Source organism: Tenrec ecaudatus, chromosome 17, assembly GCF_050624435.1.
Source record: "Tenrec ecaudatus isolate mTenEca1 chromosome 17, mTenEca1.hap1, whole genome shotgun sequence".
Classification (NCBI taxonomy): domain Eukaryota; kingdom Metazoa; phylum Chordata; class Mammalia; order Afrosoricida; family Tenrecidae; genus Tenrec; species Tenrec ecaudatus.
In genome coordinates, this window is record NC_134546.1 from 47490234 (window position 1) to 47506293 (window position 16060).

The 16060-nt window shown below is 45.5% G+C and overlaps 1 protein-coding gene across 2 annotated transcripts in view; it reads left to right on the plus strand.

Annotated features, from left to right (window-relative positions):
- Window positions 1-15437, plus strand: part of OTUD7A (OTU deubiquitinase 7A) — a 151957-nt gene extending 136520 nt beyond the window's left edge. For both annotated transcript variants that reach the window (XM_075535611.1, XM_075535612.1), the window contains exons 9-11: window positions 10707-10821; window positions 11013-11097; window positions 13723-15437. In XM_075535611.1, coding sequence (XP_075391726.1) covers window positions 10707-10821; window positions 11013-11097; window positions 13723-15114 — 1592 coding nt within the window. In that variant the 3' untranslated portion in view covers window positions 15115-15437. The remainder of the gene's footprint in view (window positions 1-10706; window positions 10822-11012; window positions 11098-13722) is intronic.
- Window positions 15438-16060: the final 623 nt, after the last annotated feature.

The following is a 16060-nucleotide window of genomic DNA, read 5'->3' on the forward strand; positions in this document are numbered from 1 at the left end:
CCACCAAAAGATTTACTTGCACCTCCATCAATTCCTAAAACAAATGTTTTCAAATTAATTTTTAATATTTTAGTCTTATTTTATTAATGTAACTTATTCTTAAATATTTGTATGGATAGGATGTTATTTTAAAGTTTTTGTCATTTGTTTATGTTATCAAAAGTTCCTCTGAAATAATTATCTACTTAGTTCATTTTGCCCTTTCATCTTCTGGTCTTTCTTGATCTGTATAAAGATTTTTGGTTATGTATTCAGAATTAGCAAGGAGGTCCAATTGCTGCCTGGAAGTTACATGGACTCAGATAGTTGTAGGCGGGAATACTTCTCTCTAGGAAATCAAGACCGAGGCCTGGCTACTGGAATCCCCTGAAGAGTGTCCAGGCATAGGGTGGGAGGCTCATCTCCTCCACACACACCGAATCTCTGCCATGCCATAGACATGTGGTCGGGGAAATGCTGTAGCTTCTTGTGTGGCTCCCAGCTGCATGGACTTTCTTCAATCTTACTACTATTTTACCTGCCACCTTCCCCTTAAGGTCTGCTGAATGTTACCACATTTCCTTACATTTTGTCAAAAGATTTATCTATCCATGTCTCACTTATCTCTCTATTTGTTCTTGTGGATTGCCAACATTTTTGGTCTCTTCTTGTAATTTTATCAGGATCTTCTATGAGCGTGGTTAAGCCATGTAGCCAGCCAGAAGAGTAGAAACTATCCACTTCACGGAAAGAAGCCCTGTCCACTTCACTGGACCTACACGGACAGGACACACTCCTCTTCCGAACCTGTATTGTCCATACATTGTGGATTAGAACTAATTTCTCTAAAGTCAGAAAGTATTTAAGATAGTTTAAAAAAATAAAGACTAAAAGAGTTTCTTAAAATCTCTATGAATTTTTTGGTTTTAAAAGATATGCTTTAAAACAACAGTTTTATTGGCATATAATATACCACACAATTCAGTGATTTAAACATATTTTTAAAAGTTATATAATCATCACCACAATCAGAACGTTTTCTTCATTCCTTACACATTATTATTAGCTCCCCTTTACACCCCCAGCCTCTCCCACCATAACCCTAATTACTGTCTCTATAGATTTATCTATACTTGATTTCATATGTAAAAAACCAAACAAAAACCCTAACAACACAACAAAATAAAACACATAAAAACTAGTCCAAGAGAAAGCAGAAAATAGTAAAAACAAGAACAAATTGAAGATGGGTCAAAAGGGAAAAGAAGTGATATTGTTAATTTTTGGATTTTTTTTGTTTGAATCACAAGGTAAATTTATTTTGAGGCTCCTGGAAGGAAGAAATCCTTACCAGCCAATAAGGCCAGCCTTGATGTTTACTGCCTTGTATGCATTAAATGCGCTTTTAAAGTACCTGCACATATAGGAGATTCTGGGGAACTTTTGCTTCCATAGAGAGTTAAAGTCTCAAGCACTCAAGGGGCCAGTTCGATCCTGTCCTATTGAGTCTCTGTGAGTCAGCGTTGACTTGATGACAGTGAGTTTGTTTTTTTGTGGTCCATTGAAATATAGCAAAGTGTCCTGGAAAATGTAGTCTCAAGATGCATAGATTGTCCAAATCTCCACCTTCACTCCTTTGCCCTGTCTTATTTCCCCACTGAGAATTCATACACATAATTATTTATGAGACTAGTGATGGACATCTTTCCATCTGTAGCTATTTCCTGTTTAAATGGGGTAAACCAGTACCATCGCCCTGTCTCTATCGGTAGAAGCATTTCCTAGTGTATGCTATATGAAGAGAAGCAAGCTTTTTCAGATGAAGATGCTTGACAGGTGAGCTTTGTTTGTGGTCTGCAGTCAGGTGACCTCAGAACTGACTGGGTTTGTTTTAGAAAATTCTGCGACAGTCACACCAAAGGTTGTCCTAGGAGAAATTCTCACAACCATAAAGAGACAAAAGGAAAAAGGGAGATGAACAGATTGACATCTATCTATGTTGTTTGCCCAAGAACAATACACAACTAAAAACACATACTATTATATGTTTCTCCGACCCCTTTTTTACTCTCTAAAATTTTTAATGCAAGTTTTCTTATAAAAGCCAGAAGGGGTTGGTTGGTCGAACAGGCTTGCATGAAAGAACAGAGAAAAAAATAACTCCTCTTTTCTATATGTTCTGGCTCTAAGGATACTTTTAGGCCAAGATTTCTAATTCATGTGTTTGTAGGTGTGCATGTGTGTCTTTCTTTCTTTTTTTTTTTTATTTAGTTCAAGGATCATTTGTTGGCTTTTAGGAGTGTTTTCCAGCCCAGTCTGTTGGGACACCATGCCCTGGCCCCAAAGTCCACTTTCAGCATTCCCTGGGGACCTTGCCGCTCCATTCCCTTGCTGTTCCGCTGCACTCCCCCAGTGCTTTGCTGATCTCACAAAATAGATGGTATAATATGAATATTTAAAAATTTATTAAGGCTTGCTTTGTGTCCTAATGTATGGTGTATTCTTGAGAATGTTGCATGTGCACTGGAAAATAATATATACTGGGCTATTGAGGTGGGGTGCACAATATATATCTAGATCATTTGATTAATTGTATTGCTTAATTCTTGTTTTTTCACTGAAATTATTTCAAGATAATCTATCCTTCCTTGAGAGTAATGTACTGATGCCTCCTGCTATAATTCTTGTACTACCTTATTTTTCTCTTTAGTTCTAGAAGAGTTTGTTTGTTGAGGACCACATATGTTTATTATGCTTATGTCTTCTGGTTATATTGTCCCTTTAATCATTATATAATGTCCTTCTTTGTCTCTCATGCTTAATTTTGCCTTCAGGTCTATTTTATCAGAGATTAATATTGCCATTAGCTTTATTCCTCCCCACAGCTTAAGATTTTTTTAGCCTAATTTTGTCTCTGTGACTAAGGTGTGTTCTAGTAAGCAGTGGGTTTTATTTATTTATCAATCCATCTCTCTCTGTCTCTTGACTGGTGTGTTTAATCTATTAAAATTCAGTGTCAACCCTGCTATGTGTGGGTTTGTTGCTATCATTATGGTATCTGGAATTTTTTCTAGAGGAGGTGGTATTAGTTTATTTTCTTCCTTCCTATTTTTCTGGACAGAGTTCCTTTTGTGTAATTCTTTGTCACTTTTTCCTTTTCCTGTTTTTTTGGTGGTTTTAAAATTTTCTGTATTGTTAAGTATTTTCCCTTTTCTTTGAGGTTACGCTCTTTTTATTTTCTTCCTATATTTAAAGCACTGTTCTTTCTTGTGAACTGCTTGTTTTTCTATTCAAATGCTTTAACCTATACTTTCCCATTTTCTTTTACTTGTCTTCATTGTAAATTGATATCTCTGTCTCCCAATTTTCAGCCTTCTAATTTTGGACACTCTTTTAAGTATTCAAAATAATAAAATATTTTGGGGTGAGGTAGTCTTATATATTTATTAATCTCAGGTCAGCTTGCTGCTGTTGTTGATTTTTCTGTCCAAAAGACTCCCCTTTGTTGTTGTTTTAGTGATCCTGGTCTTGCTTTTACAATTTCCTTTCTCTGTCTCTGAAGATACTCTTATTTCTCCCCATATTTGACAGATAATTGTGTTGCATGGAATGTTCTTCCAGTGTTTTATATATGTTATTACATTGTCTTCTTCTCTGCAGGGTTTCTGCTAAAAAATATGAACCTATTTTATTGGTTTTTCTTTGTAGGTGACTTTCTTTTTAAACATTTCTCTACCTAGTTTCAGGATTCTCAGTTGTCCTTGATATTGGAAGTTTTGTTTACGATACGTCATAATGTTTTTCTTTTAGGGTCTATTGTGCTTAGGGTTTCTTGGTTTGTTGAATAGTTGTTTTCTCCACTTTTGTTATCACAGAACTTTTCTTCCAAGGTTTCTTATACGATTTTCTCTGTGGATCCTTTTGTTTCTTCATGTTCCTGAATCCGAAGGAGATGCAAGTTATTCCTCTTGATAATGTCTCACTTAATTCTTAGGCTTTCTTCAGGCTTTTTTGCTCTTTTTGCTGATTGTTATTCTCTTGGATTAGTCCAGAGATTTATCTTCAAGCTCACTAATTCAGCTTTCTATTTCTCCAATTCTATTACTGTGCTCTTTTAAACTATGGCCTAATTCATCTCCTGGATTTCTATTTTTCTGTTGTTGTAAGGTTTCTAGTTTTTCTATTTTTCTGTAGCATTTTTGATATTTTTTCTCCGTACATTGAAAGTGCCGGAATATCATTCTTCTGGATTCTTTCCCTGTTACAGAGCCTTTTCTTCCTCAGAAATGTCTGTTGGATGTGGATGTTGTTTGTTATGCCTATTTTTCACACACACGCACACGTGTGTGTTTTAATGTGGACCAAAATTGCAGTTTCCATGAAATTGTATGCAGCTAGGAGGTGTGGGAAGCTAACTTGTATGGAAATAGTCAACTCCTTCAAGTGATGCAGGGAAGGAATAACAGGGGGGGAAAACAGTATGAGTTATAAAGAAGAAAAAGAGATTTTAAAAGGCTATTTAAACAACAACAAACTACACTTTTGGGGTGGGTTCTTTCCTCAGCCTGGAGACAAGAAAGGAAAGGTTCGCTGAGCCATTTATTTCTCTGCCCTCCAATTAATGTCAGGTTGGCATAATAAACTTTATCTATCACAAATGATTTCTTGAGTTCTTCTATAGATTTTTTCCGGGTTGGTTTTTTTTTTTTTTTTAACTTTTGGCCCTTTTGAACTTTTGCTCTATCCATTGAATGTATATGACAATTATTCTTCTGAATGCCTTTTCTGGTATTCTTCCTCAAAAAGGTCTTTTGAATTTGTCTATTGGTCTTTTGTTTGTACTCTTCTTTATTTCTTCATTTAAAATGAGATGGTCTGTTATCTCTGAGATATTGTGATGTAACAGGTCAAGATGGGAGAATGGCTGGATCATGTCCAGATAGTTGATTCCATCAAGTGGTATAAAGGAATCATAAAAATAAAAAAAGAAAACAACAATAACAAAATGTTTTCAGTAAACCTGAAAACACGCATGAACAAGAACCCCTCACATACATAAACAGCTTTCACCCTAAAACATGTAAGCCAGCACCATCAGCTGCTTTCTCTTTCTCAGTCATAAATGTGTGCTTAGCAAGTTGGAGTGTGGCTATAAGTGCCAGAGGGTGTAAGCTGACAACGTTTCTGGTCAACAAAAGGCTGTAAGGAATTTGGGATGCTCTCTTACTTCTTGCATCTTTTGTCCATTAGTGGTTTTTCAAATCCACAAAAGAAGGGGGAAATGTAATTCAAGGAATTGGTTTAAAAAAAAACAAAAACCTGAAAGCCAGAATTGGCACTTTCCTCAAGTCCCCAGAGCTGCATCCAACTTCTGAGGTCCATTACAGGGTATAGATAATAGTGTTATTTTTTCCCTTTGTTACAGCTAGTGTTTTATTAACACAAAAGATGGAGGACATTAAAAGAAAACAAAAAACCCAGGTATGCGCTGTTTTCTGACAACAGGGCAGTCGAGAATATCAGAGCCCTGCGCTGGAACTGAGTGGGTAGTCCCTAGCCTCAACTGATCAGAATGATAGATGTTTGGACAGTGAGGAGCCTTGGGAAACCCACGAAGTTTCAACACCCTGTCATTAACCTCTTAGTTGGCACTGACTCCAGTGGTGTGCAGTGTTCCACCTGGCCTGCCCCTTTTTCAGGCCGCATTCTCAGCCCTCAATATGCAGAGAGCACAACCAGCAATTAGTGTGGCCCAGCCACTGCTCTGTTCACCTGGGGGTGTGGGGGGCCAGGCCATGCATATCTTTCTCTTGTCAGCTCTTCACGGTAGGAGAAGTGGTTCTGCTTCCAGATGGCCCGGGGATACTTTGCTGTTCCCCTTTCTGATTGTCAGGTGCTGAAGATTTTCCTGCACCACAGGCAAGATCATTCAGTTCCTCACCACCAGCCAGCAGAGAATTTGCCCACCAGCTCGATGGCTGCATGTAGAGTCTGCTCCTTGATTTCCTTGTGGTGTGTTCCGTTCACTCACCACTCTTCAGAGGTTCCGGGCTCCAAATTGCTCCTCCACACAAACTTTCTGAGTCTGTTGCTCAGGGCATGAGAGTAGCAAGTTTAAGTCACCATCTTTAACCAGAACCATGTTTTTATTATTAATGGATGTTTACAGCTGTTTCTTCTCATTCTGGGTTGTGCCCCACCACCGACTGAAGGTTGAAAAAGCTTTGCTCCTTCCACTTCATTAATGTGAACTCTATTTTGAGGTAGTTCTTCCCTAATTGTATTTGAATGTCTAATGCTTGCGGGACTCATTTTCTGGCACTGTATCAGAGAATATTCTAAACGAATCATGTTTTCAATTATGGTCCCTTTGCCACGAGTCATGGTAAATGACACCCAGCTTGTGCTGGCTTCAGGGCAATGACTGTGAGCTGCATCCTGGCCAAGGTTAAAGTGTCTTTCATCAATGGAAAGTTGGCATCCACCCCTGCAGGGGTGGGGGGAGCACTATGGAGAACTAAGAGGAAGTTATGGTACTACAACCAAGGCAGGAACAAGCCCCCCCCCCCCCCCCGTGCACCACATGGAGCCTGGGAACTCCCTGCCCTCAAGGCTAAGCCTTGTGGAAGCAGTGTGGCCGAGGAGAAGCAGAAGCCCAGCACTGAAGGCACTGCACTGGAGCAGTGGAAGGAACAGGCTGGAAGGAGGGTGCCCACGTAACCACCCTCCTGAGCTGCTGCTAGCCAAACACTGCCTCAATAATCTTGCCCACGTCCTGACTATGAAGTGGCACCACCTGCCTCTGAGCCCCTGGGGGGTTTCCCAGCACACTGAAGCTGTACCTGAACCCCCTGCACCCACCTTCACAGCTACATGCCTCTCTCTTCCATCAGCCACAGGCAGGCAGACAAGATGCCCTGCTCTTGGAAGTTGTGGGGGAAGCTGATGGACACACTGGATATGCTTATCAGCTGGGGTGAGGCTCTTCCAGAGGGCTCTCTGAAGGGAGTAAGTGGAGCCCCTAGAGGAGGCAGCTGCCCAAGGGCAGCACTGGAGTCACTGATCACCTGCTGCTAAAGGAGCTGCTGTTCTCTGCTCCTGGGAATACTCGCCCTACTTCCCTGGTCGTTCTGAGATGCATTTTCTACAGGGTCCAGAGAAGTTAGCAATGGTGCATTTTGTCTTGGGTTTTTGATGTAGAATTTTTATTGGGATTTAGGTGAAAATATACAGAGCAAGATGGTTTTCCATCCAATAATTCATGCATATTTTGACACTAATTGCAATACCCACAATGTAACAACCTTCCTCCACTTTCTTCTTGTGTTGGTCATTCCCATTCATTCCTCTTTCCTATACTATCCTGACCTCTGAGTCGCCCCCTCCCCCAGCCCCAAGGCTGTCCTTTTGATCTTGTATTGTTCTAAGAAGTGTTACCTTCCTGGGTTAATCTTCACCTTAATAGGCCTGTTTCTCCTATGACTGAAAGGTGAGCCATGAGGATGAGTTTAATTTCAGGCTTAAAGGATTTTAGAGCCATAGTCTCAGGTGGTCTCACCGGGCTCTAACAGACTAGGATGTATTTTTTATTATTATTCTGAGTTTTGGTTCACCTTTTTCTCCCATTCTATCAATCCCTTTCTGAACTGTCGGCCATGGCAGCTGGGCACCGTCTAGTACTGTAGTAACCTAGTTTAGCATGAGGAACTCCGCTTTAACTGCTTACAAGCCCCCGCTATCAACCCCTATCCCCTCCTCCTGCTCCCAGCTCTCCTGACAGCCCTTGACTGTCCCGAGATGCTTCTGGACTCTGCCTGCCCAATTAGCAAGAAGTGTAAATTAGCCTGTAAACAAAGCTGTTTCCCCTTTACCCTGCCAGCCTGATAAAAATGTAACTGCACGAATATCCCTCCCCGTAAGCCAGCCCACTAGTCTGGTACTTTCTTGGTCCTAGGTTAGGAGTTTTCCAGGCTCTCGCCTACCCTTGAACCAGCTATAATAAAGGTTTTTATATGAAATGGTGTGCGATTACTCTATCTTGGGTACACATTTACCACAGAATGACAGACAGACAATGTGTGATTGACTCTGACAAGGCACTACACTGTGTGGATCGCAATAACCGATGGATAGCCTCGAGGAGAATGAAAATTCCAGAAAACTTCATTGTGCTCCTGAGGAACTTGTAAATGGATCAGGAGGCAGTTGTGCAAACAAAGCTGGTTTAAAATCTGGAAAGGTGTGTATCAGGGTTGCATCCTCTCACCATACGTATTCGATCGGTATGCTGAGCAAATAAAGAAGCTAGCATTTATGAAGAAAAGTGTGGTATCAGGATTGGAGGAAGGACGATGAACAATCTGTGGTATGACACAACCTTGCTTGATGAAAGTCAGGAAGACTTGAAGCACGTGTTAATGAAGATCAAGGATTGAAGTCATCATTATGGATTATAAGCCAATGAATGAAGACCAAGATCATCAGGACTGGACCAATAGGTGACATCATGAAATATGGAAAAAGATTAAAGTTGTCAGTGATTTTGTCTTGTTTGGATCTACAACCAGTGCTCATGGAAGCAGCAGTCAAGAGATCAAAAGACATGTTGTATTAGATAAACTTGGGTTTTAGAGTATTGAAAAGCAAGATGATACTTTGAGGATTAAGGTATGCCTAACCCAAAGCAGTGTATTTTCAATTGCCTCAATATCCATGTGGAAGTTGGACACTGAATTAGGAAGATTGAAGAAGAATCAAAGAATTGGTACATTTGAATTGTGGTGCTGGAGAATACACAGAAAATGACATGGACTGCTAAAAAAACAAATCAATCTGTCTTGGAAGAAATAAAGCCAGAGGCTCCTTAGAGGCAAGGACAGCAAGCCTTTGTCTTGCACAATATGGACATATTGTCAGGAGAAATCCTGGAGAAGGACATCGCACTCGGTAAAGTACTGGCAGCAAAAAGGCCCTCAAGGAGATGGATTGACACAGTGGTTGCAATGATGGACTCGAGCCTAGCAAGAATTGTGAGGCTCGTGCAGGAGGGGAATACTTTGTTCTGTTGTGCATAGAGTTGACATGGGTCAGAACCGACTTGATGGCACCTAACAGCCTAAAAACACCCATTTTGGGGGGCTGTTTCCTGACAGCTTGGATTTTCTTTACCCTCTTTGCTCTGAGTGCAGAGACCCATCATTGCACCTTAGATGACCACTCATAAGCTTTTCAGATGGCAGATGCTACTCACCAGAGTAAGTTGTAGAATGTTATTTTTGAGGATTATGTGATGCCAAGTGAGCTTGATGTTCCTTGAGACAAGGGTTCTAAGCCCCCAGACTCAACAACTCATCCCCTCAAGATATTTGAAAAAATTATAGCTGTGCCCACTGTATCCTCTACATTCCTGGTTATATGTGAAGCATGTACATGAAGGGGTTTCATAGTATTTGTTGGAATATTCTATTATATTTTAATACTATTTTTCTATTAGCTTTTTGAAACTCCCTTATAAATACTTATATGGGAATACTGTCTGTCAAATGTATATATATATTCATGAGTATAGTTCCATTCACCTAACCACACCTTTTAGCGATTAAGTCTACATATCCACTGATATATTACTATTGTCACTACTGCTGTTATTGCAGGATTGTGTAATAGTATTTACCTTTGCTGCCTTTAATTTTTCGCCACTCCGTGTCTCCCTTTGCCTTTCTCTGACTGTATTTAGCCTTTCCCTTCACCCAACCAAATACATGTCTACCCTTTAGTTAATGATTCATCCTCCTTCCTCTCCCACTCCAGTAAACGTCGGTGTTTACATTTATTTCTGTGTAAATATTTTCTTGACTATTTCAAGTATTGTCTCATTTTATTCAGTGTAATGTTCCCTAGGTTTGCCCATGTTCTGAGATGTTTTGCAGACTTTGTGAAGAATCAACACTTCTCTGAAAGGCCAACCATGTGTCTCTCATTTCAGTCTCCACTCAAATGTTCCAAGTTCAAAGGCTCCCTTGTCTCCACTAAAAATAGCACTCTTCCCTACCACGACAGCACCCTCCTCTACTCACCACTACCTAACCTGCACACTAGCAGGTGTGCCTTTATCTTAGTGTCCTCTGTCACCTGCGTACATTGTGGGCTCCACATCGGCAAGGCCCAGGTGGATTTCCTGGGTACAGAAGCCTGGGCCCAGGCCTGTCCATACATATCATAGTCACATGAATCAAACTTGAATGAAGGCAAAGATGAGTTCTGGAGCAAGCAGTCCTCCTTATCTGACCCTGCATGTCTTACCCTTTTCTGTTGTTGAATCAAGACCCCACTGTCATGCTCCCGAACTTTCCAAGTGGCCTGGCATGACGTGCTATCTGCCTGACCTTGCTTACTCAGAAATAGCAGATTTGTAATCACCTTTTCTTGCCCTGCTGCCTGAGTCTGTAGACATACTCAATTTTATTAGCAGACCAGGCTGACACCTCTAACTGCTCTTTGATGCCCACAATCAATACCTAGGACAGTCTTAAAATATCCAGATTATATTTAAAACATACACTCTTCATGTTCCATCTGGCCCAGATATTTTGTGTATACCTCTATTCCACTTACTTGAACCTGACACATGGCCTCGAAATGCTGTTTCCCCTCCTCTGTGCACTTTCTGAACCTGAACCAAGTCACCAGCCCTTAGCAGCCGCACCTGCATCTCTCTTCTCTTTCAGCTGTAATCCCTCTGACAGACTCGGAACACAAGCTGCTGCCTCTGCACTTTGCAGTGGATCCAGGAAAGGACTGGGAGTGGGGGAAAGATGACAACGACAATGCCCGTCTGGCCCAGTAAGGCTCCCCCCTATATTCCCTCACCAGTTTCTCCTCAACCAAGTCTCAAAGCCAGGGAGAGCTGGTAGGGTCTTGGGCTTCCTGAAGAGGGGTTGGATTGGGCCTCTTCCCTTATCCTGGGAGAGGATGGGGTGGGCAGGCTCAGGGGAGCTTGGGCCCTTTTCATGCATGCACTCTTCTCTTACCAGACTGATCCTGTCACTGGAAGCCAAGCTGAACCTTTTGCACAGTTACATGAATGTGACATGGATCCGGATCCCCTCCGAAACCCGGGTGAGCCTGGCATGTAGAAAGCCTGTCCAGTGGTGGGGTTGTAACCTTTTAGCACCTGGCTGGCTAGGTGCAGTGCCCACAAACATTCACCTAGGCAGGACTCACTTGCTCATGGGATTTTCCCCAGCCATGCTTGCAGCTGGAAGCCCCCTACTCACTGGTCTCCCTTATTCAGTCTGCCAGAATGTTAGCTTGAAGCACTTCAGTTGCACTTGGTCGTGTGTGCACACATGGGTAAGCATGTTTGTGCATGTTTGAGTGCCCTTACATACATGCATGCATGAGTACATACAGGTGTGCACATGAACTCAGAAAGCCTTTCCCCATTATTTTCTGCCAAAAGAGGAATAAGTCACACCCAGTTAGAAAAGAAACTGTAACCAACTCACACACAACACAGGCTATCTCTGTATAAAGAGAACATGATCCAGGATGCTGCCATAAGCAAAATTAATTATAAACTGTGTGTATCCTCAGCAAACTAGGGAACCAACAGCATGATTGCACAGTATGTTAGAAGGACAGGGGTGCAGGCATGGGGTGGGGGGAGATAAAGCCGATCCCAGGAAGGTCTGTGCCACCACCACTTCCAAAGACTGAGACAAGTCTCCTTTAGTTATCATCGGGCAACTGATGTTTCCATATTGCTAGCAATAAACTTCCAGGGAAAGGGATGGGTTTGTGAAACACACTTGCAAATAATCGACTTAACTCATAAAGTAGGGGATACCAGTTACAGTAAAACGGACTCTGTTGCATGAGGATCCTATGTATGTGTGAGAACTGTGCTCTCTAGGATTTCCAAGAGATGATTTTTCAGAATTAAATTGCCAGACCTTTCTTCGGAGGTGTTTCTGGGTGAGCTTGAACTTCTAATCTTTTGGTTAGCAGCTGAATGTACTAATCATTTGCACTACCCAGGGAGTCTAAAGTGAGCTCCACGGAGTTATTAGAGGCATGACCGGAGGAAAGGGAAGAGCATATGTATGTACAACCAATACCCCACACATGCTCAGCACTGCACTCCCATATTTCAGATTTAATGTAAATATTCTTCCTAGGGCTCCAAGAGATAGGTACTAATATCCTCATTTTATTCATGGGGAGACTGAAGCACAGTGATTGACCTAGGTCACACATCCAGTCCGTGCCAGATCTGGCTCCTGGGTCCTGCCTCTTACCCTTCATACCAACCTGGTTGTCCCAGTGCCCGGCAAGTGTTTTATCTGTAGTGATGTGGAGGTCCTTCTCTGGCAGCCATGTAAGATATGCTGACAGTAACTCTAGACCTGAAGAGCTGTCAATCTGACACACAACTTTGGAGGTCCCTTCATCAGTGGTAGGCTCCAAGCAAAAAATCCTGGCCGGTCCCCTGAGGTCAGCACTCCTCCCTCACATCTCTAGCACATCCCCCTTCCATATATACACTCCTGCACTTTTTGTCCATGGCAAGTCCATCTGACCTTGGTAGCTCTTTCCAAACCCATCAAAGGATGGGCATGGTCAAGAAGGAATTGCATTGGTGGGAGTCTTGTGCAACCTTTGCTCCTGTGTGACCTGGCAACAGGAGGCTTATCCTCTCTTAGAACTGTGTGTACTTGCTGGGAGCTTGGAACAGTGAAAATAATAAGGTGGGAGAGCAGTGAGCCATCTCCCAGGCTCTTCCTCTGGATAAAGCCCATTCAAGTGGGAGTACCTGTGCTTACTAGACACAGCTACTGACATGAGTCCCTACCCTGCACCCTAGGACACTGGGTCAGAATTCTCTGCCCTCCTCTATCAGCTCTCCGCACACCCCAGACACTGGTCTTGACCATAGTCTCCTAGCAGCTTTGCTCTCCTCTGGCTGGCTTACATTACTAGTGTGTGCTCACTAAGACGTTTCCTCCGCACCCAGAATGGCCTTTTCTCAAAACAGTAGCATCTGCCCTGTTTCAGAATCTCTCACAAGTTAGCACTCTCCATTGCCACCTTGAGAGAGGAAGTCCTCTCATCATTAAATCGAAGGGCTGTTTCCATGACAATCCAGCCAGTGAGGGTTTTGGGCAAGGTTTCTCTTCTCCTCCTGGAGTGAGCAGAGGAAACATGTTTCTAGGGGAGACACCTTATGCAAGAGGATTTCTTCAGCTGAAGGTTCCCATCGTTGTGCAGGGGCCAGCCTGCGATGGTATGTAATTAGACGGCAGCCTCGCCTGAACTGGAATGCCTGGGGACAGGAATTTTCTCTAACGTGGAATGGAGGCACTGGGTTTAGGATCAGGAGCTATCGGCACCTTGCTCACACTCAGATTCAGAGCCTGTGCCAGACGAACAGCAACCTGAGTTCGCCAAAGACATAGCAGAAAGCCAGCCAATAGCATAGGCCCACCTCTAACAGCATAACTACCAACAGATTAGAAGCCCCTACCAGCCTCAGTCTAACATTTTCTTATTGAAGCAGACCAGTACCAGGTCCAGGCTGCTCTTTGCTTGTGGCCCTCCCCACACTTGCAGAAAGCAGAGCTGGGACACCAAGGGACCTATAGATAGGCTCAGGGAGACAGGGCTGGTGAGGCCTTTAAAGGAACTATTTGTTTATAGCTCTCTTCTGATCTCGTGCCCTCCCACCTCACTCTGTTCTCACAGGCTCCCCTGGCACAGCCAGAATCGCCCACGGCCTCCGCAGGCGAGGATGTGCAGTCGCTGGCAGATTCCCTGGACTCAGACCGAGATTCTGTGTGCAGCAACTCCGACAGCAACCATGGGAAGAACGGCAAGGACAAGGACAAGGAGAAGCAGCGCAAGGAGAAGGAGAAGACCCGGGCCGACTCCGTCGCCAACAAGCTGGGTAGCTTCAGCAAGACACTGGGCATCAAGTTGAAAAAGAACATGGGCGGCCTGGGCGGCCTGGTGCACGGCAAGATGGGCCGCGCCAACTCCACCAATGGCAAGAGCACGGACGCGCCTGAGCGCGTCAAGGAGAAGAAGACCAAGTCTCGAAAGGGCAGCAAAGAGGAGTCGGGCACGGCGGCCAGCACGTCGCCGCAGGAAAAGAGCCTGCCCTCGCCCACGGACAAGGCGGCAGGCACGCCTGCGGCGGAGCGCGGCGGGGGCGCCCCCCGCGGCGACGTCTGGAAGTACAGCACCGACGTGAAGCTGAGCCTCAACATCCTGCGGGCCGCCATGCAGGGCGAGCGCAAGTTCATCTTTGCCGGCCTGCTGCTCACCAGCCACCGGCACCAGTTCCACGAGGAGATGATCGGCTACTACCTGACGAGCGCGCAGGAGCGCTTCAGCGCCGAGCAGGAGCAGCGGCGCAAGGACGCCTCCGCCGCAGCCAAGCGGCCCCCACGGCGCCCGGAGGCCGAGGGCGGGCCGGGGCCCGAGTGCTTCTCGCCGGGCCCGCCACCCCGGCAGCCCACGCAGCTGGTGCTCAAACTCAAGGAGCGCCCGAGTCTGGGGGCGGGGCCGGGCGCGCGGCCGGGGGCGGGGCCTGCGGGCGGGGCGGGCTCCCCGGGGGGCGGCCCGGGGCGGGGCCGCAGCTCCCCGGCGCCTGCGCGCCAGAGCATCATCCACGTGCAGGGCGCGGGCGCGCGGGCCGAGGAGCTGTGCGCGCCGGCCGTGGGCGCGCTGCGCCCGTGCGCCACGTACCCGCAGCAGAACCGCTCCCTGTCGTCGCAGAGCTACAGCCCCGGGCGGGCGGCCGCCCTGCGCACCATCAACACGGTGGAGTCGCTGGCGCGCAGCCTGCCCCGGCCCCTGCCCTGCGCGGCGGCCGTGGGCGCCGAGCACAAGTCGCAGACGTACCCCGACGGCTTCGGCGCGTCCCGCGACTGCCTGGAATACGCCGACGCCGACGCCCCGCCGGCGGCCTGGTCCAGCGGCGAGGGCGGCCGAGCGGGGCCCGACCCGGCGCAGCGGCGCTGCCTGCGGGAGAACTGCGCCTTCTACGGCCGCGCAGAGACCGAGCACTACTGCTCCTACTGCTACCGCGAGGAGCTGCGGCGGCGGCGCGAGGCCCGCGAGCCCCGGCCCTGAGCGCGCCCCGGCCCGGCTCCCAGCACACGGGGTCCCTTGTCCATTCTGTATGTGTCTTTTCTACCGACCCTGGTCAACTAGAAGCCCAATGACTTCTCTGTCACTGCTGTGTATGTGTTTGGTCAAACGTTCCTAATGGTGCCTGAACCTACACTGACACCACTCAGGTAGTAGACGGATAGGAAACAAGTCATACTGTGGGATGTGGGACGTGTGAGTCCAGCCTCTGCCTCGTACCTGTGGAAACTCAATAGCCATTGCCAGAGTATTTTTGTTCCTCAAAAAAAAATAAGAAATAAATTTGCAGCCCTTTGTTTTTAGAAGGGGATGTTTTCCATGCTTTTTGGTTTTGCCTTGTTTTTCCTAACCTAGCGACTGAAGTGGTCTCTTTCAGGCACTTGGTACCATCCAAGGGTATATATCATAGACCAACAACCGAGGACTTGTGGCTAAGGCTCTGCTGCAGCCTCCCTTTCACCCTATAACCCTATCCCACCCTCCACACCCACTCCTTTAAGGAAAGGAGAAAGGAGATCAGCCACCCTCTGAAGCTATGCGGTTTCCTGTGGCCCCTTAGGAATATACAGCACCATCTCATTAGCCAAACCTCTTCCTACAGCCGTCGGGCTAAACAACATTCACACTGCCATCAAAGCCACAGGCACCATAGAATGAGAAACTTAAAACCTACCTCTCAGGGCCTGGTGAGATGTACTGACTGCTAGGGTGGTGAGAGAAGGCGGGTGGGCAGGGGGCAAGACAGTTTTCCACTGACAAGAGCTTCCTAAAAACAATTTGGATTCTAAAAGCAAGACTCGTAGGAGTTTCCCATAGAGGAGCAAAGATGAGCGCTTGCCCACGTCTCCTTTGAAGACTTTTTCACAGGAAATTCTTAATGGAGGGCTCCCAAAGAGCACAGACAGCACCCGATGCTCAGGGAGAGAGG